We start from the raw sequence: 26748 nt of genomic DNA on the forward strand, positions 1-26748 counted from the left end.
CAAAGAGCTATCGTGCCTTTATAGTTCAGGCCTTTAAATTCTGGAATGACTCACCTGCTGAGATTAGATTTTCGAAAACGACCACTGTTTTAAAATCACTTCTCAGAACATTCTTATTTTCAAGATTAACATTTAATTTCTATGTGAATTTTAATGGATTCCATTCATATTTCATAGCTTCATTAATATAATCCTTACAGCCTATTATTGTTATGAATATGGGCCAAATCTAACTGATGTTCAGTGGATGAACTGCATTCAAACCTTGGAAAAAAATGTGTGTAAAACTAAAGCTTCAAGATTAGATCCTGCCAAGAATCACAACAGAAATGAGTTCACATGATTTAACTAAGAAACACTCTATAACTACACAAAAACAGGAACTTTAAACTTTCTATCGATATATTCCTCGCAGCAGATTTGAATGAAGCTCTCAGACTTGGTTAGATCATTTAGAACAATCTGGATCTTTTTTTTTTGGCAACAGTGACATCAGTGCAGAAACACTAATTTATTCACACACACACAGCTTCTTAAAGTTTATCAGGTCAGCGCTGAGACATCCTCGCTGCTCGGTCGTCCCAGCTCGCACCACATGACTTCCCCCTTACGTCTGCCTGCTGCAGGTTTGCCCTGTTTATTCCTGAACTCAAATAGGACTGCAAACTACGGAGTGCAAAGGACTGCATCCTTAATGACTCGCGTAATAAATGATTCAGACCCTGAGGCTGTGCAGAACAAGCACGGAGCAGCTAAAGGAGGAGGAACAAGAGAAAGAATAAGTTAAAGACGTCGGGTTAAAGGTTAAGGAGGAGAGAGTAAAACAAAATGAGACATGGGAGGAGACGGAGAGTCTGGAACAAACCAGGCAAGAACCAAAAGAAGACAACACAGATCAGAGAAGAAGTTCAGAGACCAGCCAGAAAAACAGGACAAGACAGATTATAACAGCATCTCCTGCTGCAAAAAAAACCCCCAGTAAGCATCTACACAGCTCCAACTCAGATCTTAGCAGCAGAAATCAGGGGCTATTGTATGTAAAACACATGGTGCAGCAGGGTACAGTAAATAAATCATGCTTCATTCTGCTCCTCTCAGCAGAACAACAGCACACGGCACTCTGCTACATCCACACGGAAAACCACGGCATGAAAAAGTAATGGCAATTAAAACATGCAAATAACTCAGAGGCCCATTAGCGGCGTTGGTTCCCTCACATCATCACCTGACAGCGGTAGAAGCAAAGGAGAGGTAAAAAAAGAACAGTGACAAACCCTTTCTGAACTGTTTGGGGTGCAGCCATCGGAGGGTTTTACAGCGGAGGCAGTAAAGGGACAATTAAAGTACATCACGGCACACGGTTGTGCCGGATCATTTCACATCATGAAACCTTGAGAGGAGCGCATGCACAGGGACGCTCGTGGCCATTTAGGCAGCATGGAGCGACGGGAAATAAAGGAAGCAGGGGGGAGTGCGAGGGAGGGAAGTTGTTGTCGGCATGAATCCCACTGAGCTGTCTCCAGATGTGTAGTTCAGCAAGCTGGATGTGACAACACTTGTGTGTTCGCTCGCTGCCGAACAAAGACTTCATCCCTCCTTTGAAGCTCAGAATTCCAGCAGTGTTTGCAGCACTGCAGAAAATCTATATAACATCAATATTATTAGTGATATAAGGCTGGGATTTTATTGTTGTAACATCAAAATTGTCTTTTACAGGTATTTAAAGGGTGGGCTGCACAGTGCCGTAGTGGTTAGCACCTTCGCCTTGCAGCAAGAAGATCCCCGGTTCGCGTCCTGGCATTCCCGGGATCTTTCTGCATGGAGTTTGCATGTTCTCCCTGTGCATGTGTGGGTTTTCTCCGGGTTCTCCAGCTTCCTCCCACAGTACAAAAATGTGCTTTGGTTAATTGATTATTCTAAATTGCCCGTAGGTGTGAGTGTGACTGTTTGTCTGTATATGTATTATTCACACCACATGTGGTATTATGAACTAACTGATTCATGACAGAACTGGTGTAATAGCGTAGCATGTTTTATTTTTTATATTTATTTCAAATCCCTCACTCTCATATAGTAGCTGTGCTGTTTTAATATAGAATCAGAATCAGGTTTTTTGGCCAAGTATGTGAAAACACACAGGGAATTTGACTTGGGTGTCTCCTTAGCTCTTAAAGTACTTAAACATAAATAAATCACATGCATTTAAACAAAGTCAACCTGTTATGGAAGGAAAATGAGTGTTAAATTACTATGTTTTCATTTAAATTTGCAATTTCTGCTTTTCAAAGTTGCAATATTTTAATTAAATACCTCTAAAGTTGACGCACAGCACAAAACAGAAATTCTCATCGAAACACCAAAGTTATGTAAAAGCTGCATTTGTTTACTGAGTCACTGTTGGATTTTAATTACTTTAACAGCAGAACTGCATTCATTCATAAATAAAAAAAACAGCTGCAATAATTTGCGGTCCGAGCACGACTTTTGTTCTCGGTGCTGCAACAGAAGCAGCCTTTGTCGTTTGCCCTTTCGGTGCCGTTGCCCGGTCCCTTGGTGCTGTTTTCCGGTGAGCGGGTGGCCTCCCGGATTTGGGTGTGGGAGGGGTGGCGTGGGTGGTGTGGCTGGATGGGGTGGGGTGGTGTGGCTGGGCGAGGGGAGAGGGGTGGGGGGGTGGCCTGGTGGGGGGCGGAGGGGGGTGATGGGGGTGGGTTGTGGGTGGGCGGCATGGTGGGGGAGGGGGGTGGCGTGGGTGGGTGACCGTGGGGGGGCGGGGGTTTGGGGTCTGGGGGGCGGGGGGGGGGACAGGGGGGGGGCGGGCGGTCGTGGGGGAAGTGGGGGCTGTGGGCCGGTGGGGCGCCGTGGGGGTCTGCTATGGCCCGTTCTGCTGCGTGGGCCTTGGGGCTCTGGCTGTGTCAGGGGGGGGTCGCTCCGGGCTCCTGGGCTGGGTCTCCGCTTGGTGGCTCCTGCGGGGGGGCTGGGTGGACCTCCTTGGGCTGGAGGGGACAGCTCCCTCCTTTTGGTGGAGGTTTTCATGCATGCCAGATCCACCACACCGGCACCTACCAAAACTTAATAGAGTGTGTTCCTCCGGTTGCTGAGTCAATGGAGGTTGCTGGGTTAGTGTCTGTGGATCTCACTCTGCTCTATCTATCCTTCTTGTGGCCTCCTGACATCTTCATGATTGATCCAGTTGGGACTTTGTCGTATTAGGTGTTTGTGAAGGGTTTTAGTTTTGTAAATGGTTTTAAGGTGTGAATTAAAGAGTACAAACAAATAAAATGCACCTTTTCTGTTAGAACACTGTTTATGCCTCACCTTTCTGTCTGTCGTGTGTTTGTTTTATGTTTCACTTGGGTGTGCACAGCCCTCAATGGCATAATGTAGGAAACAGCTTGAAATAAACATGATAGGTTAATTTGCCATGAGGGCAGGTGATGGTCACAGTCACAAAGAAGAAAAAAATTGCACATGAAGCTTAAGCAATGGCACCATGGATGGTTGGTGTCATTTTTGAGCGGACTTGCAGACAAAAAAAAAAGAAGCAGCCTTTGTCACACTCTCTCGCTCCATGAATTAAATATTTTGTGTAAGTGCAGTAGTCGTACTGTAACTTTATTCGCTTCCCTCTCCACTGACTGGACTGCAGCGGCGTCCCATCACTTCATTTCCAACTTCCTGCCCCTTTTTTTCTTCCTGTATATCAGTACAAGCCTTACTAAACATTCCTCTGTTTCACATGCTTTTACTTAGTCATCTCTCATCCACTCTTTGACTCCAGTGAAAGCCCCATGACTTATTCATGCTGATGGATTTTCCCTGTATACAGCCTGATCCGTCTTTTCCCATAGTCAGCTCTTACTGGACGGAACCCAGTGGTCCCACAGCTCCCGGTATACATGCCTGAGTCATGGCACTGCCACCGCTACCTGTCCTGCAGCCATGATACCACGTCTGATTAACAGGCCTGTCTGCGAGTCTGAGATGAAACGTTTCCTCTGCTGGCTCTGTTTACATGCTTCCTCCAGACATGTTCTCAGTGCAAGACGAATTACCCAGCCCTTGGATTGATGAACTCTCCTTCTGCAACTGCTGAATCTTAGATTGATGGAGAGTTGATGTTTGCAAGCTTTCACAAAACGGAGCAGCATTTGGATAATTATTAAGAAGAAGGTGCAAAAGAACTGCAAAACTTGGTTTAAAGAAGACAGATGCACGATAATCTGAGGGTCAAAATAATGTTGAAATTCTATTAAATACTGTAAAATGAGAGAAGAGCAAGGGCCAAAAAACTTGAAGGGGAAGTTGTGCAGACATAGCTAAAGACAGCAAGTTTAAAAGGCATAATATATTGTTAAAAGTTCAATAAAATCACCAAAAAAACGACCCATTTATCAGAGCCAGAAACTGTTAAAACAATACTTTTCAACAGTTCTTGAACTATTTATCTGTAACTATCACAAGCTTTAATCCAATATAACCTTAAAACTTGGTATATTTGATCAAAATCACATAATTCTGCACGTCTCATTTAAAAATTTGCTATAAAACAAACACTTTGCACTAATCAGATTCTGTAAACACACATAAACTCTGTGCTCCTAATGAAGCCATTAGTGACTCAGCTGTGACCAACAGGGACAAAAATCAGGGACTTTTTAGCTGAATTAGACTGAACTACAGGCTGTGTATACAAAAAAGAAGATAGGAAGCAGGTATTTAAGTAAATTTAAAATGTACAAGTAAAATACCTATAATATGGAGAGTCAGCATTGCTCTCATCATTGGTAACAAGTTTGGGCTCTTGAAAAATTCAGTTTTTTCCATTTCTATAGAATAAATAACCAAAGAAATTCAACTTTTGTTTTTTCCTTTTGTTATTATTTGTGGCATTAAAACTGCGAACACGATCCATTTCACTCCTTCCCACTTCTAGTCATGGTTATTTTTATAGAGGTGCAGGAGTTTATATTGCAGTGAATCCACAGTGAATAAAAATGAGACAAGAGCAACAACAAAAAAAAAGAAGAAGAAAAAAAACACACTCAGAAACTCCCAGAGGGTTAAAGGTCAATGTGTCACAAAATGGAGGGGGGGAAAAAAAATCGATTTTCTACTTCCAGGAGAGCAAAAATACTCAACATTGAGTATGCCAAGTCTGAAAGGAGACATCCAAAAATGGATGAATGGCCAAAATCAATGAACACAAAACACAAATCGTTTCTGTCTCTCCCTCTCTTTACTGTATTACTTATGTTTTTTTCTATTATTATTGTTGCTCTGTCCAAATTCATTCGATCGCAGTCTGGACCTGATCTCCCTGACAGTCGGTAAATAAAAAGTAAGCAAAACGTCATGAGATGCAGCCGGCGGATCGATACTCTTGGCCTCATCTCAAGACGCTTCTCGAGGGCGATTTGGGAAGGCTTCAAAAGTTTACTGCTCCACATATCAGTTTGCCTCTGCAGTCTCCTGAATCAGTCAATACTTGAAATCTAGCAGAGGCAAGGAAAAAAAAAGAAAAAAAGAAGCATTTCCCTCTCTGTTCCTGCATCGTCTCCTCCATTTTCTTCCACTCACTAATGCACTCCTGTCATCAGGGAGTTGGATAGCATACTGCAAGCTAACAAAAATCCACAGTGACGGCAGACCTCTCTCTTAAAACCTTAATAACGCAGCCAGTGAGACGTTAAACCATCAGAGGAATTGATTATTTTTTTACACCGCCAACACAGTCATTCTGGGGGAAAAGGAGGCTAAGGGGAAAAAACACGCTAATGCTTTGTTGCTTTGGAGTTTTTCTGTGAGGACTAAGGACCATGTGGAGAATAAAAGAATAAACGACAGGCTGAAGTGATAAAAAGAAAAGAGAACACAAGGATGCGGCTTCCAATGAATGGCTTTGGACGGAAAAAGCATCACAACCTTTTTAGGAGTTTCTCTATGAATTATTCAAGGCCAAGTCAGTGAACAATTGGGGCAGTGCCACAGCTTCCTGAAAATAAATAAATTACAACCAAATATATGTAATAAAAGGGCCGCCGCTACGGAAGTTCACACTTTGCTTTTTTTTTCTTTCGCTGCTGCCTTTTTCAATTTCTCACGACGGGATAACAAACTCACACTTGCTCACATCACAGCCCAACCTCCCCGCGATCCCGCCCCGGCCTAAACACAAACACAAGTTAGAGGAAGGGAGGGGCAAGATTGGGGAAAGAAAAGTGTTATCTCTCTCTGATGTGTCGAGGCAGCGGAGGACGGACAGACAAGCACAAACACAAACAGATCCGCCGTCAAGACTTGTGTACCTTGCAGCTGCCTGAAGCGCCCGTCCAGGATGGAGTTGAAGGAGATGTTGGAGGTGCTGTAACTCAGCCAGCGCGCTCGCTTCATACTCTTGGCCGAGGAGGAGGAGGAGGAGGAGGAGAGGATCGGGGCGGCTGGGGGAGGAGGGTGAGGGTGAGAGGCCCGCTGACGTCTGGGGGTGCAGGAGGAAGAAGAGGAGGAGGACGAGGAGAAAGGGGAGAGCCCGGCCGGCGTGGAGGCCATCGGGACGTGGAGGAGGGTGCCATTCCTCTCCGGGTGGTGCTCCGGCTCCGGATGCTTGATGCCGCCGCTTCCCCTCTGGTTCTTCCTGCTTTGGGCCCTGTGGACCGGCGGGGTGCTCCTGCTCCGGCTGCTGCTGCTCAATCCGACCCTCGCGGGCGTCTCTTTCTCAACCGGGGTGTAGTTCCGGCCGGCAGCCTCCTTGGACCCGCCGCTTGCAGTCCGGACGGCGGCGGTCTCCCTGCTGCTGGCCTTCAGGCTGATCTTGACCTCTCTGAGCCGGGGTTGGCTGATGGGGGCGGCGCGCAGCAGACAGGGGCTGCTCATCTTGACCCCCGGACAAGAACAACAACAACAACAACTCACCGCCTCTGGAGCCGGCAGAGGAGCTTGGCAACTCCACGTCTCTCTTCTTCTCTGTCTCTTGGCTCTCTGTCCTCCTTTCCAGATCCCTCTCGCATTCACTCCTCCCTCCCTTCCTTCCTCCCCCCCCCCTTTTTTTTCCTCCTTTCTCGCTCTCTCCTCGCTGCTGCCGTGATGATGCTCTGCCTCCACTCTCAGGCGGCACGAGGGCTCCGGCAGCCTTCAGTTTGGCTCAGAGTGGTTTCTCCGAGCCCCATCCATGCATACAATATGTTTCAATACATCCACGTGTTCGCACGACTCCCTCCCTCCATCCAACACTCCCACACAGTCGTGACATCACCGAGTGCGAAGTGTACGACTGGCACAGTTGTGATTTTCCTGTGCCAAAAATCCAACATGAAACCATGCATCTCAGAGAAACGCATCGTTTTCACGGAGCTACGTAAGAAGCGGTGTGAATGGGCTGGATGTTCACTACATTCTGTGTCCTTTGAAGGCATGCTGTATGCAAATTTCTGAGTTCACAAGCTGGAGAATGCAGCGGGTGTCATTCAGAGCCTCTCTCATCTCCTGCCTCTCTCTTCACTTTCCTCCCTCCTTCCTTCACCCTCCTCTCTCTCTCTCTCTCTCTCTCTCTGACAGGAAACACTGATTGCATTACAGAAACATCAGTGCAGCACTCTAACACAATATCACCAACACCCACACAGAAGCCTTCAACACTTAAAGAGACAGAAAGAGACAGCAAGGAAAGTGGTGAGAGCGCATCCAGGGTAACCGTCCTGGACAGGAGTCGAGTAAAAGTGGAACTGGGGATCAGACCGAGGTCGTTTTGTTGGTACTGATGGAAATGTGTCCACAGGATCAAGCATTCAAAGCTGCTACTGAAGCTCACATCAGACAGTTAGTGTTTCTAAGTTAGGTTATTTAGGATTTCAAAGCTTGCAGTTGTTAATACTATTTAGAAAGAAATTAACTCAAGGTTGAAGTGTCAAAATCTGCAGTTCCTCAAACGGCCACTTGAGGCTGACTCCAAGAGCGAGTCAATCCCCATAGACGCCAATGTTAAAATATTCAATTTTACAGCAGAAAAAAACATGTTTACAGCCTGGTATAAAATAGGGTCTTGGTCTCTATAGCTACATAAACACATAGAAAAATTATCCTCTTATTTGACTTAAGAGAAAGTAAAAAGCACTATTTCTATTGTTAGGGTTAGATAAGGGAGTAAGTTTGTAATTTGTGAACAAAAAGTTTGAGTTGTTCCGTTGACGAATTCTCTGACTATTTTGAGAATCCCCTTTTTGTCAGGTGTGGCTTTAAAGAAGAATGATCAGTTAGTGCGACCAACACACACATTTCTTGGACCATTGATGGTAAAATGTTGCCTTAAAATGCAGCTTTATTCACATAACATGTCACAGATGACAAAAGAAATACGGGGCTGTTTTCAGGTTGGATGATGCCATGATGTCAGTTACGGCCGTAGACAGGAAAAAGTCAGAAGTCCACAACTCTACCATTTGTTGTCTTAGAAATCTTTCCAAACTGCATGCTTTGACAGAAAATCCAACACATGATACCTTCGATGGAGATGCCTGACAACATGGTTCTAGTCCCCAAAAAATGTCCATCAACTTCACCGAGCCCTGAAGGTTAAGCGGGACAACATACCACAACAGCATCAACAACCTCATTAACCCTAATCCCCAGTCTTGATCTGCCCAATTTAAATTCCACTATAGTGTATACTTGGTTGTTTTTGTGATGTCCATACTGTTGTAGAGATGTTGTGTGTTGGAACAACATATTTAGCGCCCATGTTGAAAAGAATGGATTGAATTTAATAAAGCATTACACACTGCTTTTATATTTTTGTTTACCTTAACTTCCCCTTCATGAGAACTGTACAGGGGGTGAATTTTATGTATCTCACTTGGTTAAATTCTATTGAGGCCTAAAGTTATGCATGAAGCAGGACAACCAATGGTTGAATGACCAGCTTCAGTTCCACCTCTTTGCTCATTTTTGTAATAATAATCATGACAGGAGGAGTCATTCACTGCCAAGACAGTGACGACTGGAGCCACAATTTAGTTCCAAAACCACCATCATCCATCTTTAAGTACAGTAGATTCTCTTTATTAACAAACACACACGCACACATCACATGTTTGTAAAGATTACTGCTGTGTACACCGTTATGAACATGATTGCCACGAGTCAGCAGGCAGTTGGTGATGGTAAAGCATGAATGAAGCAGCTTACTGCTAAGTGATACTAGTCCTCTGTGCCTGTAACGTAATACTCCACATACTGTAGTAGTTTTTATTATGGGGTAAAGTTTCCACGTTGGCTTCAAATTGTGCTCCAAAGTACATCTGGTTCACAGGAAAACAACGTTCTCATATAGTAGATGTGATAAGGAATTAACATGGAAAACAACATGCATCAATGGGCTGAAGTGCCACCGTTTGTTTGGTTTTCCTGCTCAGTGACTGAAAATGAATCCTCTCATCTGTGGAAGCACCTGTACATCTAAACGTGCAGCCACTTAACGAATCTTTGCAGTTCAAAGGACTTGCTTGTGTCAGCACAGAATTCCTGGATCATTAACGCTGCCCTAATCAATATTTTTATATGTCCAGTGGATCAAATTACCTCATAGAGAATCACAACCTAACTCCACAGTTCCCTTCAGACCTGGAGAGCTGTTTAACATCTGTTAGCTCATTGTTTTGGCTCTAACGTCCCACAGATGTTCCGGTTCACTCTCCCTGATCTCATCAGCTTCATTTTGGCAGCAGGTGTTTGGACTGAAAAAAAATCAGATAAACTAATGTTTACACTACCTGCCCAACACCAAACAGCATGCAGGAAAAGTGAACTGATTAACTTAGAGGGCATTCAACAGATAGATGGATAATTCCCTTTAGATGATGGTGGAGACCAAAGTCAGAGCAAAAACCAGAGTAAAGATGACACATGAGACTAAACATTTGTGGAGACCAAAAAACAGAGTAAAAGTAGAGGTGGACACAAAGATGATTTAATGTTACTCTGTGTCTACTTGATGCATAACTAAGACATATGTTGCTGGCGATAATCTGTCACAATTGTTTGTTTGATTTCAAGAAACAAAAAATTTAAATCAAATTTTATTGGTATGGTTAGAAAAAGATGAAATTTAGCTGTGTTAATTTAATAGTTTAACTGCAAACAAAACATTTTTGAGTTATTTAGTTATCATAAGGTCCGGCTCTAAAGGCCAATGATTGGGCAGCACTTCTTCAAGTGGCAATAAAAGACCACCTTAAAATATAGCGTTTGTTTGTTTTTTTTTTCCAAATAATGTAATGCCACAGATGACAAAAGAAGGCGAAGAATGAGCGGTTGGCAGCTGGGTGATGCCATGTCAATTAGGACCGTAGCCATCATCAAATAGCCACAAAGTGCAGCAAAACAATCACAATTGAACAAAATGGCCACATAGTTTAGCATAAAGACCAATAAAAGAAGCAAAAGGCCCACAACTGGATTCAAAATGACAGCAAAGTGAAGCAAAGCAGCCACAAACACTGGAATAACAACAACTGCACACAAAACGACCAGACAGTGAAGGGCATACAACTACGGAACACAGTAAAATGAGCAAAACAATGCAAAACTATTAAGAAGAGACACAAAACAAACACAGTTGGTCAAAAATGAAGCATAGTGACCCCAAATGATGTAAAATGTCTACGCCGAGACACAAAATTGTGATGCAAACCAATCACAATTGTGCAAAATGACCAGTTTAGCAAAAAGACCAACAAATGAAACAAAAGGCCCATGATTGGATTCTACAAAGTGCAGCAAAACAACTGCAAAGACAGACGTAACAACAACAGCTAGACACAAAGTGAGGGAGAGCAACTACAAAACAATGCAAAACTACCACAAAGAGGCATAAAAAGCCATAAAATGAAGCAAAACAAACATAGTTGGTCAGAAATTTAAGCAAAATGACCCCAAATGATGTAAAATGTCTACACAGAGACACAAAATAGCCACAAAGTGATGCAAAGCAGTCACAGTTGACCAAAGAGTTAAGCATAAAGACCAATAAATGAAGCATAAAGCCCAAAATTGGACAGAAAATAACCACAAAGTGAAGGGAAAACAACTATAAAACAAAGCAAAACGAGCTGAATAATGCAAAAAAGAGACACAAAATAGCCACTTAGTGAAACAACCGACCTCAAAGAGAGATTTTCAACTTCCAGCATCACAGCTGCACCATGATCAAAACATTTTACGTGATACAAGGCCTCGTTCCACTGAGCTGAATTCATGTTTCACCACCTGGCGGCTGACCTCTCTTCTGTCTGCAGCTTTACAGACATGTGACCCTCAACTCCCCTTTTCCTGTTCCCTCTACCAGAGATGCTGCTATTTTAAAGTCCCGGGCAGCCGGCCCACAGGTGGGTCGCAGCTTACTAGCTTTAGCCAGAAATGCCAGAGATCTGTGCTATGGGAGGCAGACGGGCAGGGCAGCTGTCCAGATCGGTCAGACGCTAGACATCCAGGGAATGTGCAAGCGATCCCGGCTAGTTGCGGAGGGTGTGGAGCGGTGTCAGGGCTCAGCTGCTGAGGGTGTGCCACACCATGAGCAACATCCGCACACAAAAACACGCATAACATCCCCTGCAGAGGCTCCAGCAGAGAGCTTTGGAGTGAAATCAAGGATCGCCTGCAGTGCCAGTTTGCTGTTTCTCCCACAAAATCTGAGGCGAGGTTTTTTTATTCAAGCTCATTCAACCCTGTCAAAGTCAAACGGACATTACGGCTCATCCTCTCTGCCCTTTGCGCGCAATCTTTAAAAAGACTGTCATCCCAAAAATGTGCCCCAGAGGACGGGCCAGCCTGTTTACTATGCAGCCACTCACCTGCGAGGGCCTTGATGCGCGAGCGCTCAAACAGCCTGGCCGAGCTGTTGTCATTGTCTAGTTCCTCATCAGAGAGGTCGAAGCGGGTGTTGATGTGGCTGTACTGCTGCGTGATCTCCACATTGTCAAAATCCGTGGTGGAAGTCATGGCGGTAGCCAGCGTGGCGGGCGGGCGGGGGGACGGCGGCCGGCGTCCTCAGGTGGTTTTGGGTGAAGAGAAAGGTGAGCAGATGGGATGGGCCTTGAATTCTGAAGGCAGTCTGCAACTGAGGGGGAAAAACACAGATTTAGTATCATAACGGAGTATAATGATTGACTGTTAGATACCATTCAAGAAGGTTTCCGGGTGTTTTTTGCTCCTGTTACATTTTAACTCCCTGTTACATTTTTAACTGCAATCTGAAGTCCAGTGGTAACAGCACAACAGTGGCTACAAGTAGAGAATTTAGGAATGTCTTCTGTGCAGTATAATGAAGCAATAATGCCATAATTCAGAAAAAAGAAGTAAAAGCAAAAGTTGAATTTGCTTCTTTTATTTAACTTTTCTGTTAAGAAAAGGTGACATGCTCAGTGTTGTTATTTTTGCTCTCCTGGAAGCAGAAACTAAGTTTTCCCCATCTTGTCTTGTTGTTGTGACATACTGACGCAATTTTTAAAAACATACAAAAAAAAATTCCTGGAACCAACATGTACAACTTTTTCCAAATATCCACAAGCGTTAACAATTCTGGAAGACAATGGTGGCACTACAAGCGCGACAGATATTCATTATTTACATTTTTAGCTTGTTTTTGTACTTGTCTTCCAACTGCAGTGTAAATAAAGCATGTAGTTTAACCTAGTTCAATCCAAATTCCCTAAAAATGTTCCTTATGGTTGTTGGTCACAGTTGAGTCACTAATGGCTTCATGGTCGCACCAAACAACTGGATTTTTTTATTTTTTTTTTGGAGAATTTTTAAACGAGACATGCAGGATAAATAGATATTGATGAAGTATCACAACTTTAAGCATCGATTTGGTTAATTCTTCCAACAAAATGGCAAATTCGACAATTCTGTCATTACAGTTTCTTGCTATGCCCATGATGGTGTATTTTTGGTAATTTAAAAAAATAAAGATAAAGATTAGTTGATTAAGCCATTAGTGATTTCATAGATATTAAATGAGCCGCTATTCTGCAGTTGTAAGTCCATACTGATGTGCTGCTATCAAAGCTGAGATTAAAACCGGGCTTTCTTTTTAGATATAAACCCCGTTTTCTTTTATCTACCAGACAAAGATTTGTTGAGGCAGTTTCCTCTCTGTGTTGGACCACGGGGATGTTATTTGTGGACGGGCAGACAGTTCCACTCTTAAACCTTCAGATGCAGTGTTTCACTCCGGCTTAAGATTCAACACCACAGATATCCGCTCACACACAGCTCACCTTGCAGATGCCAAAAATGTTTAGAGCTGGAAGGATCTGCTTTTTCCTACTGTCTCCCACAAACTTGGAAAAAACTTTAGCAAAACTTCAAGGTGACCTCATTAATACCACTGAGACAACTCAAAGGCTGAATTGCTGCTCTTAATGATTGTGAATGTCATTGCTTTAAGCTTTATTTTACTCATTTGTAATACATTCTTACTCTTTTCACCATTATTAAATAGTTTTTATTTAATATAATCAACCTTTCTTTGTTGCAATTTGATTTACGTGTTTCTGCATTTACTGACACCTTGAGTGTGTTTTTGCTGATTTTAAACACAATAAATGAAACTTGATTGTCATTTTCTTTGTTGTACATTACAATGAACTCAATATCTTTGCAGTGCTGGTAAAAAAAGAAAAGCATATTGGGTGGCATGTGTTGGCCTTGAGGACATTAGAACATTAGTAGCACACAAACGTAGAGACAAAAAAGACAAATAATGCTATTTGGAGGATCCGGCTTATTCTAAAAAGCAGCACACACTCTCTCTCTTGGCAGTTTTGTGTTTTAAATTTCACTTTATCGACTCCATGTAAGAGAAGCTGTTTCTAAACCTGGCGCCAGAATGTGATTTTGGCAATTTGGGGATATTTATACAACCCCAGCTGTGCTCCAGGTGTATTTTTACACAGAAATCACGTGTTTGGAAGCTTTCAAACTGGCCCCACGAGCTCCTGTTGCCCCCCCATTAATCTCCATTTTGTGAGTGTCACTTTGCTCAACTGTCACAGAGTGTCTGGGTATCCTTCGCGTGGAAATGGCGGGTTGAAGGGCCGTCGCTCAGATAGCTCTATCTGGGTGCAGCATAGCTCTCTTATCGTGTCGCACAGGGGGGAGGGCAACCCCGCTGCACTGCAGAACCTGACGAAACCGCCTTCTTTTGAATGATGCAGCTCACGTAGTTTGAAATGCAAGCGTGTGGGTGTTTGCGTACTTCCGTTGGTGGGGAACAAGCGTGAGGTAAAACAAGGCGGGGAGACTCACTTGTGTTTATACAGTGTGACACAAATCCAAGAGGAACATGGCAGACGGTCTCTTTGTGGTACCGATTAACCCTCCTGTTGTCCTCATTTACGGGCACCAAAAATACTGTTTCCTTGTCTGAAAAAAATCAAAAAAATTCTGCAAAAAATTCAACAATTTTCTGAAAATTTGCAAAATTTTCAGGAAGAAAATTCCAATAATTCCTTGAAAGTTTTATTTTTAAAAAATCTCCCAAATTTGGCAAGAAAATTCTAGGAAATATTTTCAAAAAATAAGCAAAAATTTTCCAAAAAAATCCTAAAAATATCTAAAGTGATTACATATACCAGTAAAACTGCTAATATTTTCTTCAAGAACATTCACATAAAAATCTACCAAATGGTTGATTTTTGTGAATGCTCTTAAAAAATATTTTCAACATTTCTTTTTTTCCACCAAAAAATGTTCAAAGATTGATCAAAAATACTGAAGATGTGGACACTAGAAATTTCACTGTGAAAATATGTATTTTTTCCACATTTTCAAACTTTAAAACGGGTCAATTTTGACCCACAGGATGACTGGAGGGTTAAGATTACAAGCAACAATTCCTGAATAACACGTTTCACAAATATGCATGCCTTTTACTTTATATTTTGATTTTACACTATTGGAAAGTAGCCATACATTTACTTTGTTCAGTTCTCAACAATTTGTGCATCATTTTAGAGTTTTCCTTTCATGTTAATTCTACTTTTATTTCACTGTAATTCAGAGGGAATATTATTTATTTAACCCTCAGAACCCCAAAACCTGCTAAAAGATTGGAAAAGTTATCTTCTACACCATCTATCTGTAAAAAAAAAAAAAAAAAAAAGAATCAGCAGATTTTCAACTTTCCAATGATCTTTGAGCAAATCATCTGGAAAATGAACCAAATCTTTCTCATCAAAATCACTTCATCTTGGTTAAAAAAATCACCAAAAATAAAAGTGTTTGCTACAGTGAGATTCTGTAAAAACTAAAAATTCTGCGCTCCTTAGTGCTCCAGTGAAGCCATCTGTGACTCAGCTGGGACCAACCAGGATGTGCCAAAAATTCTGGGAATTTTCAGCTGAACTGCAGGCTGTGTTTACACAGAGCAGTGAGAGGAGACGGACAGTAAACTAAATTAAACATTTAGGCAGTAAAATTATCTACAGCATGTACATTTTTCACCCAGCGTTAGCAACACCTGTGGAAAAAAAAAAAGCAACACCTGTGGACACTTGGAAGAGAGCTTCTCATGTTGATTCCAGGTTGTTTTTTTTTAATTTTTGGAAGATAAATATAATAAATATCTATATATATATTTGCTCATTTTTATGCTTGATGGCATTATAACCTTGTCAGACTTCACAAAACACATTTTTGAGTTCTCTCTACTTCTATGGTTGTGCTGTTTGTATAAAAGGTGCAGGACTTTATATTGCAGTGAAAAAAATGAGACAGGAGCAAAAACGCTCAAAAACTACTCAAAATTCAGAGGTTTCATATCTGTTGTTACTACTTACTTTACAGATTCTAATTTAGAAACAGCAGAAGCCCTCACAAAAATGCACAGGAGTAAACTGTGATTATGCATATTATTGGATTATTATTGCTGATACATGAACATCCATGCAGCATAACGTAGGAACTTTACAACTTTAGATCCTGATGGACCGTTTAACCTGTAAGAATGCATCATGTTTTATTCTGTAAGAAAATCATCATTTTTTGCAGATATGTAGTAATTACAGCTGTCAAATTAATGCAGTGAAGCAAGAAGTTAAATATTTCTGTCTTAAATCTGGTGCAATGAGTGTATAAAGAAACTTCCACTGACAAAATTTAAGCGCATGGACTTAGAGCTCAATAAACATATTGCCACCTCCGATTACATAAATGTACACTGTGAGCACAGTGGGCGGATGTTGGGTACATTCAGTGAAGGGGCCCTCAGTGATCAGCACAATGATGGCATCCACAGGTCTCCCCCCTCCTCCTGCTCAGTATCAGTGCAGTGCAGAGGGCCGTTATCAGCGGGGCGACGCTCCACCCACCGCTGGGGATCCCCTTATCACCTCACACACAACCTGACCCGGGCCACTGCTCGACACACCGCACAAAACCCCTCTTTACAAGCGCCGCACTGACTCACATCCACAAGCAAAACTGGAAGACTCTAATCCTACGTGTCGGCCGACGGGCTGAACACAAACCGCAGTAAATTAAGTGTTTGAGCGGAGACGTATACGAGGCGATACGGCGCTGTGGATAAAGAGAAGCAGGCCTCCTGCCTATAGACACCCAATGACAGAAAGGTCACTAGTTCCTCGCTTGTCACTGCCAGTGTGGCTGTCGATAGCAAAATGTCTTCTGTCCTTGAGCAAGAAGGAGAACTCTTACATAGCTGCTCGCACACAGTAGGTCACCCTGTCAGCCCCTATAGGGTAAAATAAACACTGGAAACTACTAATAAAATGCCAGCACTGATTCCATAAATAACAACCTGCGTACACCATTAAGTCTGCATTTATAGGCATGACTGTATCAGAATGACAAATGATTGTTTTCATCACAGGATTAAATGTAGAGCAGCAGAGATTAATTGGTTAATTGCAAACTATTTCAATCAATTTATTATATTTCAGTTATTTAATTCTATTCAATTAGTGGTCAACTAAATGAATCGTCAACTATTTAAATAATTGATTAATCCATAGAAATAATTAAGAAGATGAAAAAGTCCAAAATCTTTCATCCCAGCATCTTAAATCTGAATATTGTTTTTTTGTTGTTGTTCTCTATAACAATAAATTGAATTTTTTTGACTCGAAACAAGACATCTGAGGGACATCATGTTAGGCTTTTTTCTCAATTTTCACACATTCTAACAGAACAAACAACTAAAAATAGTTTATAGGTTAATCAAGAATGAAGATAACTATTATTTGCAGCCTTGTTTGTAACCAAAGTTGACTCAAAATCAATTCTTGAAAACAATGGTTACTTGCACTCTGAAAAAATGAGTAGCTCCAAAAATGTGTTACGTAGTTGATCCACATTTGTGACACAGCTGTGGAGACAGACCTGACTACCAGAGAAGTAATTTACAAAGACTGGGATGACTGAAGTTCAGTAGTTTGACGCAGAAAAATCTCAAAAATTTGCCAAATCCAATGTCTGAGATGTAACATTTTTATGTCACTCTTTGTCTTACGCGATAATAAATTCAACACTTTTGAGATTTGTTCTCTTGATCAGACAAAATGAGACATCTAAAGGCTTTGTCTTGCACCCTGGGAAATTATGATGAGCATTTGTCAGATGTTTTACACTTTAACAACTATTTCAAGATAATCACCTACAGTTGCAGCCCCAATAGTGATTCCAATTAACAGTCCAAGACCCAAAGATATGCAGTTTTCAAAGACCTAAAGTCATAACATCTACAAAACTGACTACAGTGGATGTCCCGAATTTTTCCCCGACGAAAGATTCGCAGATAATCAAAACTGTTTATGATCTCGACTCTTCCCGCAGAATTAAAATGAGCTCTCATGCTCAGCTTTGTCAGAAATCAGCTTCCTTTTCTTGCTTTAAAAAAGGTTAAATGATACGATTTTTGGTTTATATCTTAAAGAAAGTTGGTGCATTGCTTTGTTGCCCTCTTTTGATTCCATGGAGCCTCTCTGACCCTTTGTGGAAACATTAGTTGCCATATGGATAAAAATGCACATGGGCAACTGTGTGCGAGTTGGCAGTTTGTTGTACTCTATTCTGTTTTATGTGTGTTCAGTTATTCAGCAAATAAATCATTTTTCTGCAAGTTTATACGTTTGAGATCACAAAAGCTAGCGTCACCAACACCAAAAATGATGTACTTCTATTAAAAGTTAGATTACTAGGAATAATTATGATAAGAATTTCACACAAATAACACTTTCTGTCACCATTATCGGTCTCTACTGATAAGATTGATTGTGTAATACTTTGGGACCTTGTATTTCTTCCCATCACCTGAGGTAGATAAAGTCTCCAGAACACGGTCCAGTAAATGCATCATTTTTGTGGCGGCACGTAGTAAACCGGTGAGTAAGAACTCTTTTATGTACAGTCAACGGGTAAGAGTCGCTGGATAATTTCTCAAAAGTAGTAAAATGTCAAGAGGGATGATAAAAATGTCAGCTGGATTTTTTACAGATATCCAGGCGTTGCTTGGTCTGGACCTTAAAAATCATGCAGCACGGTTTCTGTGGATGCAGCTCTGCACGTAATTGCCTCGGAAAAAAATTATTAAAAGGTGTGAATGAGATTCTTACTCTTAAGGTTCTTTGACGCTAACCTTTCTGCAGCAATTTCCCGTCACCGCACAAAACTACACCGTAAACAAATATTTTCAGTGAGCACCTGAGCTGAATAATAAGTGTGGATTCTTCCAGCTGTAAGTACGGTCCAGAGTGATGCTTGCACTGCACTCTGAGCTGCACGGCACATTAGCAAGCACGGAGTAAGCGCATTATTGTGAGGAGAACACAGTCGGATGAAATAAGAGATGGGTGTGGTGAGGATGTGTGTGTGTGACCTACAGAGTGTCTGAGCAGCAGCAGCAGCAGTGACTGGACTGAGGGAGGCCTGTGATCACAGCAGACCTGAGACATAAACACAAAGCGAACAGAGATCAATATGGAAGGAGATTGTTAGTTAGGAGCTGACAGGGGGAAAAAATCAACAACCAAACTGACTTTAAGTTGTGAATTTTAACAAGTTATCAGGAAAACTGACAGCCCAAACAAGCCGTTAAGCAGAATCCATACTGCACATAGATCAGGTACAGAAGCTATAGGAGAAGCCTCACTTGTTGTGGTCAGTGCTGTTTTGACTGCAACAATACTGAGCCCGATCTTGCAAGAGGTTGAAACGAATCGATAGTAAACTATTCCTGGAGTGTGTTTACACTAAAGTCCTGCTCTTGCAGACACTCTCACACTTGTCCTTTTAAGGGGAATGAGTGGGAACGTCTCTTTTGTGCAGGGATTTCTTTTGCCGTTTCACCGTTTTTTGATCAAGCACTGAGACAGAAATAGAAAATATGAAACAGTGGAGTGTATTCTGGATTGTGTAAACATCAGTGGTGAAATGTAACTAAGCACATTTTCAGGTGAGTATCATAATTTCATGGGAACATCTAGGATCTTATTGTTCCAGTAGATTTGAGATAAAATCAGAACTTGCTACACAAAAAAAACATTAACAGGACTGCAAAATAGGATGCATATGTAGATTCAGATCCCCCTACAAGTATGTAAAATCAGCTCCATCTACCTCTAGAACAATAAAATGCTCATACACGTTAATGCAGCAGTAATGTAACAATATTCCAGGAGAGGAATACAAAGGCAAGCTTTACAAGGGCCATTTTACGCGTTTGGCAACATACGCTCAAAGTTTTCAATTCAGGAATTTCACTTGTAACGGTACTTTTTCTTGTAGTATTGCTACTTTTCAGTTAGTAAAGGGTTTGATTACTTGTTAAACCACTTGTAAACATGGTAGCAACTTTTGGAAACTGCACGATTCCATGCGCAAACGGTGGCGTATTCGTGCGTAATTTTATCGACGCATCTCGCTACTGTGGCGTTCTTACAGCTAAAGATAACAAACTTTCAAGTGAAGACTTTACAGAGGTGATAGGTTAAATGAAAGAAGGATCTGTTGATAGTAACTGTACAATAAAAAAAGTCAGCAGCCTTTAAAAATTACGTCACTATTAAAGATGGCACCCGAGCAAACAGGTGGTTTGAAGGAAACTTGTAACTCACCAAACAAACAGCGACCAGCAATAACAGAATTAAGACTATTAAGTGGCAACACAAATAATTTGGCCAACGATCAACACTTTCGGTTTCCAACGGCGCATTAGCTCTGCCGTCAATTTACACTTACTTACTTCTGGATGTTGTCCTGTACGAAAGTGTTTATGTTGAGCCTTCTCCCTGCCAATAAACCAATTATAATCCCATTGAAGCAGCGGGGTCCTGGTCAGAGCGCACGGAGGGCACGGTCCTACACCGGGGACGAGGGAAAGGGGCTGAAGGCGCCGCGCACTCCACGGTCATTCCCGAAAGCCAGCTTAGACTGACCCACCCTGCCGGGTTAAAAATAAAGTTGGCGCATCCAGTGCATGATCTGTGCGCGCAGGGGACGCACATTCCAGACAAGAGCCGGTGACTCTAAATGGCAGAGACACTTGTGATCTAGCGTGCGCTCCACCCCGCCCCGACCGGGCTCTAATCGCGCACAAAACACCCACCCACCCACAGAGACCCTCTCAGAAATGTCACCTCCACTGCTGCCTCTACGTGCCATTTGACATACAGAACAGAGAGGAGAGGTCCGGGCATGGAAAACAAATCCTGGAGAAAGATCCAAGCACGATGAAACGATGTCCTTCTGTAAAATGAAACACGCCTGTCAGATTAAGCGATTCTGGGAGAAAGAGGTCAGAAAAACAAGACAAAACCAAAGGAAACCTTCCAATAAGATAATTTAAATTAGAAATAATTGAAATATCACTGCAATGAGATCATTTTGAAAATATCAAGAACCTCCTGCAACATATAAAATACTTACAAAGTTATCCAAATTTTCTACTCTTAAAAAAAACAATCTTTTTTATTTAAGACAACTTATCGTGAAATTAAGTTCAACCAACAAGCTAAACTGAGTTGGATGAATTCGCTTTTCAAATGCCATCTAAGGTATTTTTATTAGGTATGTACAGAGACAGAGGAGGGGAATTGAAATTCTCAACTCAAGGTGAAGAAAAATGAAAAATATAAAGCCAATTTCATTAAGCTGCATCCACTTGAATTTAGTTTTAAATCATGCTATGGCCCCAGGGCCTTGGTCTTTTACTGCTCTGCTTGCAGGTCTCCAGCTGGGTGGAGCTGTCATCAATTTACCAGCCACACCTTGGGAGTACATCAGGCCATCAGGCTATATAAACCAGAGCTGGCTGCTGCTCTGCTACCGTTTGCTGCCTCTCCTATCCACACCACATCTCCAGCCAGGGGCTGCACAGTGGAATAGTGGTTAGCACTTTTGCCTTGCAGCAAGAAGATCCCCGGTTCAAATCCCGGCCTGGGTCTGGGATCTTTCTGCATGGAGTTTGCATGTTCTCCCTGTGCATGCGTGGGTTTTCTCCGGGTACTCCGGCGTCCTCCCACAGTCCAAAAATATGCTGAGGTTAATTGATTATTCTGAATTGTCCGTAGGTGTGAATGTGAGTGTGATCGTTTGTCTGTATATGTAGCCCTGAGACAGACTGGTGACCTGTCCAGGGTCCTTTTTTACAGTGTAATGTCAATACACTTTAGAAGTTATAAACAATAACACAATGAAGCTACAGTCTGTATTTAAATCCAGAAGACCAATAAACACAAAGTATTTGAAGCCCTTGAAGACTTACAGAACACTCTAGACTTGTTGCCTTGGGCACTGTTAAAAACATTTCTACACTTGTACCAAAACTCATGTATTATTTAAAATATCACTTTATAGACAAACATCTTCAGATTTCTCAAATAGCTTTGATCCACATTTAACAAATGAAATATTAAAATCTGTCTAAATATATGCCCATGCTTAACTAACACAGTCCAAAACTGGCAAAATGATAATAAACATCATTAACAATCAATTAAAAAGGTGTAAAGAAGAATATGACACTGATCAAGCTTTGAATGTAAACTTTCAGTACAATGGTACAAAGATACTGAAAAAACACAAATGAATAAAAAAACAGAATAACAACATTTCACTTAAACATATTTATTGTTTTCGGGGTTTTTTTAAAAATGGTCAAAGATGACCAAAAACCAGCTTATTAGCAACCAGAAGCATTGTACTTATAATAAAAACACATGTACAACACATTGCCAAAACATAAATAAAGTTTTTACACAAAGAAACAAAAAATGTAAAAAATATAAAGATTAACTTAAAAAAAGGTCAGTACAAAAAGTTGCCCCTGTGTTCCTTCACTTGTCTTTCTTTGGTTCCTTCGTTTAGTCAAACATAGCATCCTGAACCTTCATCTACTGTGAATAATATGGCTTCATATCTGGTTAGTGGTGACCCCGCTCTGACTGAGAGCAGTCCTGCCTTTGATCAGCCTCTGCATAGTTTCAACACTGTACAAACCAAAACAACAATCACTTTTTATATGCAATATTAATAAACGCATAGAAAAAAGTTCTGTGCAAGCGGCTGTAAACAGCTTGGCCCATAAAAAAAATAAAAAAAACTGTAAAACTCAACAGCATTTCAAACAGAAGGCAAAGGGGAGTGAAATAAATACAAAACTTCAGAAACGTGTGAGAACAAAAGCCCTTAAAACTCAGCTTATGCAGATTCGGGGGAACATGAAGTATCAGCCCTGGAGCTACTTTTTATTTTCAGAATTTCAAGGCCACTTCAGACGGCTGAATGTCTGACACGAGGGCACGGATTGGCCACTTTTGGTTCAAAGCTGATCTGGATACTTGCACATTGACTTGCTACATCCAAAAAACTGCAGATTTCCCAACTTACCACTTCTTTATTTTGCTACAAAACTTTCTTTTTTTTTTCCAGCAAAGAGTGCTGGTTAACATTTGCAGTGCTCATACAGAAAGACAAACAACACAGTTCACGGCTAAAGAGACTAAATAATTTCCTTAGCACCATTTCATCAGGTGGGGTTTGCATTTTAACCACATGGAGCTACAATCTAATACACAGCTTAAATGCATTTTCTTTTCCCAAGGACGTTTGATATTCATTTTCTGCTGAATTAAGGTCATTGAGCGGTGAAATGTGCAGCGCCTGGGGAAATATTCTCAGGGCACAAATGCAGCAGTAAAGGACTTAAGACCAGTTTGTGAATATTCACCCGGTTCATTTTGGGTACAGTTAAAAGTGTCCTATGTTACATTTGCATTTGAGGCACTTAAACATGGTGAATTTAAAACATGAAAAGAACCGGCTGGAACTATGTATATTAGACAGATAGAGTGAACAATGATTAAAACACTCTGGTGTTGTAAATACGTATCAAATCAGTGTAATTTTAAATTACAGTATCTGCTAATAAAGTGGGAATCAACCATATGGTTTTTCACCAATAACAGAATTAATAAGCTACTTTATTAACTGAATTAAAGGATTAAGTGGGAAAACGTTGCAGTTTTGCTTCCTAAACCTGAATTCTATATGCAAACTCCTTCACTTCTATATGCCAAATCCTTCACTTGAACCTCTAATGAATCTTTGGTAAAAAATAGATTGTTAAAAGCATTTCTGTACACGGACAAATATAAAAATATCAATATTTTATAAAAAAAAAAAACATCATAGAAAAAAAGCTGCTTCAACTCTGTGTCTGGATATAAACAAAACAGTGCCCTTAAAATAAAAAAAAGTCAAGTAAATAAGTTTCAGGTGCAAATTGAAAAGACAGACTAGCTCCGTGTTGGAGACAGTTTAAGTGCTCACTAATGTGTTTTCATGCATCCGGTGGATTTATGAGGAGATGAAAACGTCCAGATCAGCGATGACAGCTGCCTGTCTTCTGGCGACAGTGTTCAAGAGTCGGTGAGGAAACGATGGAGTCCCGAGGTCCAGCTGGATAAAAACAAAACGACAGGACAATGACGCATATCATTTACATAAAGTATAACCTAAACGAACAAATCCAGGTTAAAGGTGGACGTCAGTAAAACATCATTACTGTTAGCGGTAAAAGCGTGATTTGACTTTTGACAGAAGAAGTTGAATAAATGTTTCATGCCAGAGATTTAAAAATAGGTTATCTTTAGAAAGACGTTCATTTTGGATCAAAGGTTAATCCAGCTTTCTAGAAGAGCACATGTCTGTGCAGGTATCAACCCGCTCCAACAATAACTTCATAAGCCTCTGCTCCATGAAACCTATTTCTGTACCAGTGGAAGGTCTTTCACTGGTGAACCATGAAGTCGACCTGCTGAAGATCAGCCCATCTTGGGGGTAAAGCTTTACTGTAATCACATTACATTTGTCTGTGACAGTAATCTAAACGCACATCTCTTTCTAAATGTAATAATTACATCACAATTACTCTATTTATTATGAGAAATAACAGTAAGTGGCATCATAATTCTCTTAGACATGCCACCGAGTTTGAGTTTTTACCACAGCATTATTCTGTAAATTTCTCTTTGGGCTGTTTTTTTTTTTTTTAAATCAACTTTGCTGTTTGGTAATAACAAAGAGCATAAACTAAGATTTGTGTGTGTTAGGACAGGTTTGACATAAAGTTTAATGTTATACTTTTAGTTGGTAATTACGTAACAATGCATCTCAAGAGAAGTTGTAAAATAACACAAAAGTAATGTAATGAGAAGTTTAACAATCTACTTTCCTTAGAGAGTAAATAAGCAAAGCAATGCGTTGCTTTTTCAAAAAGTAGCAAGTAATGTGTAATATACACATTACTTTGAGTCAGTATGGTAAAATCAACAGTAAGCTGGGTGCTGTGCAAGTTCCCTGGCTCAAATGAACACTTTTATGACTGTATGATATCGATTAAGTTAGATATTCATCTTATTACAACACAAAGAATTGTGGACTTCAAGTATATTAATTTAGAATCTTAAACTACTAATTCATGCTATCTAGGTTTCATCCCTCCACTGCATTTTGACATCTATGCTACAGAGGTTGGACAGATTGGCAACAGGGTTCTGAAAAATCAAAGTGGGCCATTTTGATTAGATTTTTACTGCACATGCGTGGAAAATGTAACTGCAGATGTACTTTACATGCTGCCTAGAAAGTCGTATAATAACAACTGTGTGTCTGCAGCTGTCCACGTTTGCAGAGCATAACCAGGCCCTTATGTTTTGACAGTAAATAACTTCTACTTCTTCACTGCACATGTACTCCGTAAAAGGAAACTGAGTGGATATTAGCCAGTGGATTAGTTTATAGCAAACACAGCTCACCTGAAGCAGGTAGATGACTCTGGTGGTTTCCTGCCCGTTTCGTCTCAGCGGCTGCAGGACCCAACAACTGGGCATCATCTCCCCCCGAATGGCGTCCACGCTGGGACGAGGCAGAGACTCCTCGAACACAGACTGCATTGCCAGCACGTACAGGCCACCCTGAGGCGGAGAGAAAAACCATCAATAAAACAGGCAGCGCAGCCTTTTGATCAGCCAAGAGGCAACTGTACGCTGACACTGATAACCAGCAGCTGACACGCTGTACTCCACGCCCACTGCCTTTGGGTCACTCTTGTTTACGCTCGCTGTTCTACAAGCATGACTAGTATCTAAATAACATGTTCTACATTTGGTGGATGAGAAACTCCGTGCCATGCTGCTAAATTGCTGTTTGCATGCCACATTAATATGAATATATGGTATTTTCTCAGTTAAACCTGGACCTTATACGAGGCAGACTGGCGGTAATTGCTGGGCCGGCTGGCTGACTCTGCAGCTGTGCTTACCTGTTTGGACTCGGTGCTGATGCAGCAGAAGTCCCGCGGCTGGCTGAGGTGACAGGTGGACAGATCTGTTAGAATGTAAACTAAACACAAACACGGAGATGCATTAAATTAGTCCGATACAGCAGATAAAACACTGGAAATACAACAACTGAGGCGATGTGATCTCACTGGTTAACAAGGTTGGAAAGAGCCACCGTCTTGCTTCCATATATTTATGATAAGATGTGATGATATTTTAGATAATAAACAAAGAACAAAACAAAACTTTGGTGAAACTTTGAACAGAAGAGATAAGACGAAGAAAGACGGGGCTAATGGTATATTGCAGGCATTAAATGCAAACATACTGCAGGTGTGAGAATGGAGTTGGCCATGCAATGCAACAAACGTGGCAGTGATGAATGAGACTGTACCGTACTGTACTACTCATACTTAATGGATGCAGATGCCTCATTTGAAGTGAATTTGCAGGCTCTGTTAAATCCCTTGCAAAAATATAAATAGTTCTGCCGATAAGACAAAAGCCAGAATATTTGTTTACATTTGGATTTTAAGCAAAAATACAATTATTTTTGCAAGGCAGACTTTTACATTCACCTTATATAAACATCATTTATCTGGTTTTTATACACTGCTGCTCTTTTTTATGAGTGATGATGACCTTTTTAAATAAATCTGAAATGTCTTATAAATGATATATTTTGCATAAAGAATCTTTATTCATAGAGCAGCAAGCAACAATATGTCATATAAATAGGCTGGAATAGCATTTGAATTTCAACAGAAAAGAAGCACAAAATGGAAACGCTCATGTACACAAACCTCAAATTTGTAAAGTTCAGTCTGGGTCAAGTTTTTGATTACATTTACAAGCATTATATTTGTACAGTAACTACATGAAGATATATAATCTGGGT

The 26748-nt window shown here is 41.1% G+C and overlaps 2 protein-coding genes across 8 annotated transcripts in view; both read right to left on the reverse strand.

Moving 5' to 3' along the window:
* Positions 1–20543, reverse strand: part of sptb (spectrin, beta, erythrocytic) — a 66531-nt gene extending 45988 nt beyond the window's left edge. Inside the window, exons 1-3 of one of the 3 annotated variants that reach the window (XM_051949235.1) lie at positions 20252–20543; positions 18891–18953; positions 11841–12106 (exon numbers count right to left, since the gene is read on the reverse strand). In XM_051949235.1, the coding sequence (XP_051805195.1) occupies positions 11841–11988 (148 nt within the window). In that variant the 5' untranslated portion in view covers positions 11989–12106; positions 18891–18953; positions 20252–20543. Of the gene's footprint in view, positions 1–6305; positions 7957–11840; positions 12107–18890; positions 18954–20251 lie in introns of those variants that run through there. The other 2 variants (XM_022223366.2, XM_022223361.2) reach the window with 2 other exon arrangements.
* Positions 20544–22118: 1575 nt separating this feature from the next.
* Positions 22119–26748, reverse strand: part of stard9 (StAR-related lipid transfer (START) domain containing 9) — a 46799-nt gene continuing 42169 nt past the window's right edge. For all 5 annotated transcript variants that reach the window (XM_051951070.1, XM_022199294.2, XM_051951074.1 and 2 more), the window contains 3 exons: positions 25832–25911; positions 25326–25484; positions 22119–23967 (listed from right to left, as the gene is read on the reverse strand). In XM_051951070.1, coding sequence (XP_051807030.1) covers positions 23866–23967; positions 25326–25484; positions 25832–25911 — 341 coding nt within the window. In that variant the 3' untranslated portion in view covers positions 22119–23865. The remainder of the gene's footprint in view (positions 23968–25325; positions 25485–25831; positions 25912–26748) is intronic.

The sequence above is a fragment of the Acanthochromis polyacanthus genome, chromosome 1 (genome assembly GCF_021347895.1).
Source record: "Acanthochromis polyacanthus isolate Apoly-LR-REF ecotype Palm Island chromosome 1, KAUST_Apoly_ChrSc, whole genome shotgun sequence".
Classification (NCBI taxonomy): Eukaryota; Metazoa; Chordata; class Actinopteri; family Pomacentridae; genus Acanthochromis; species Acanthochromis polyacanthus.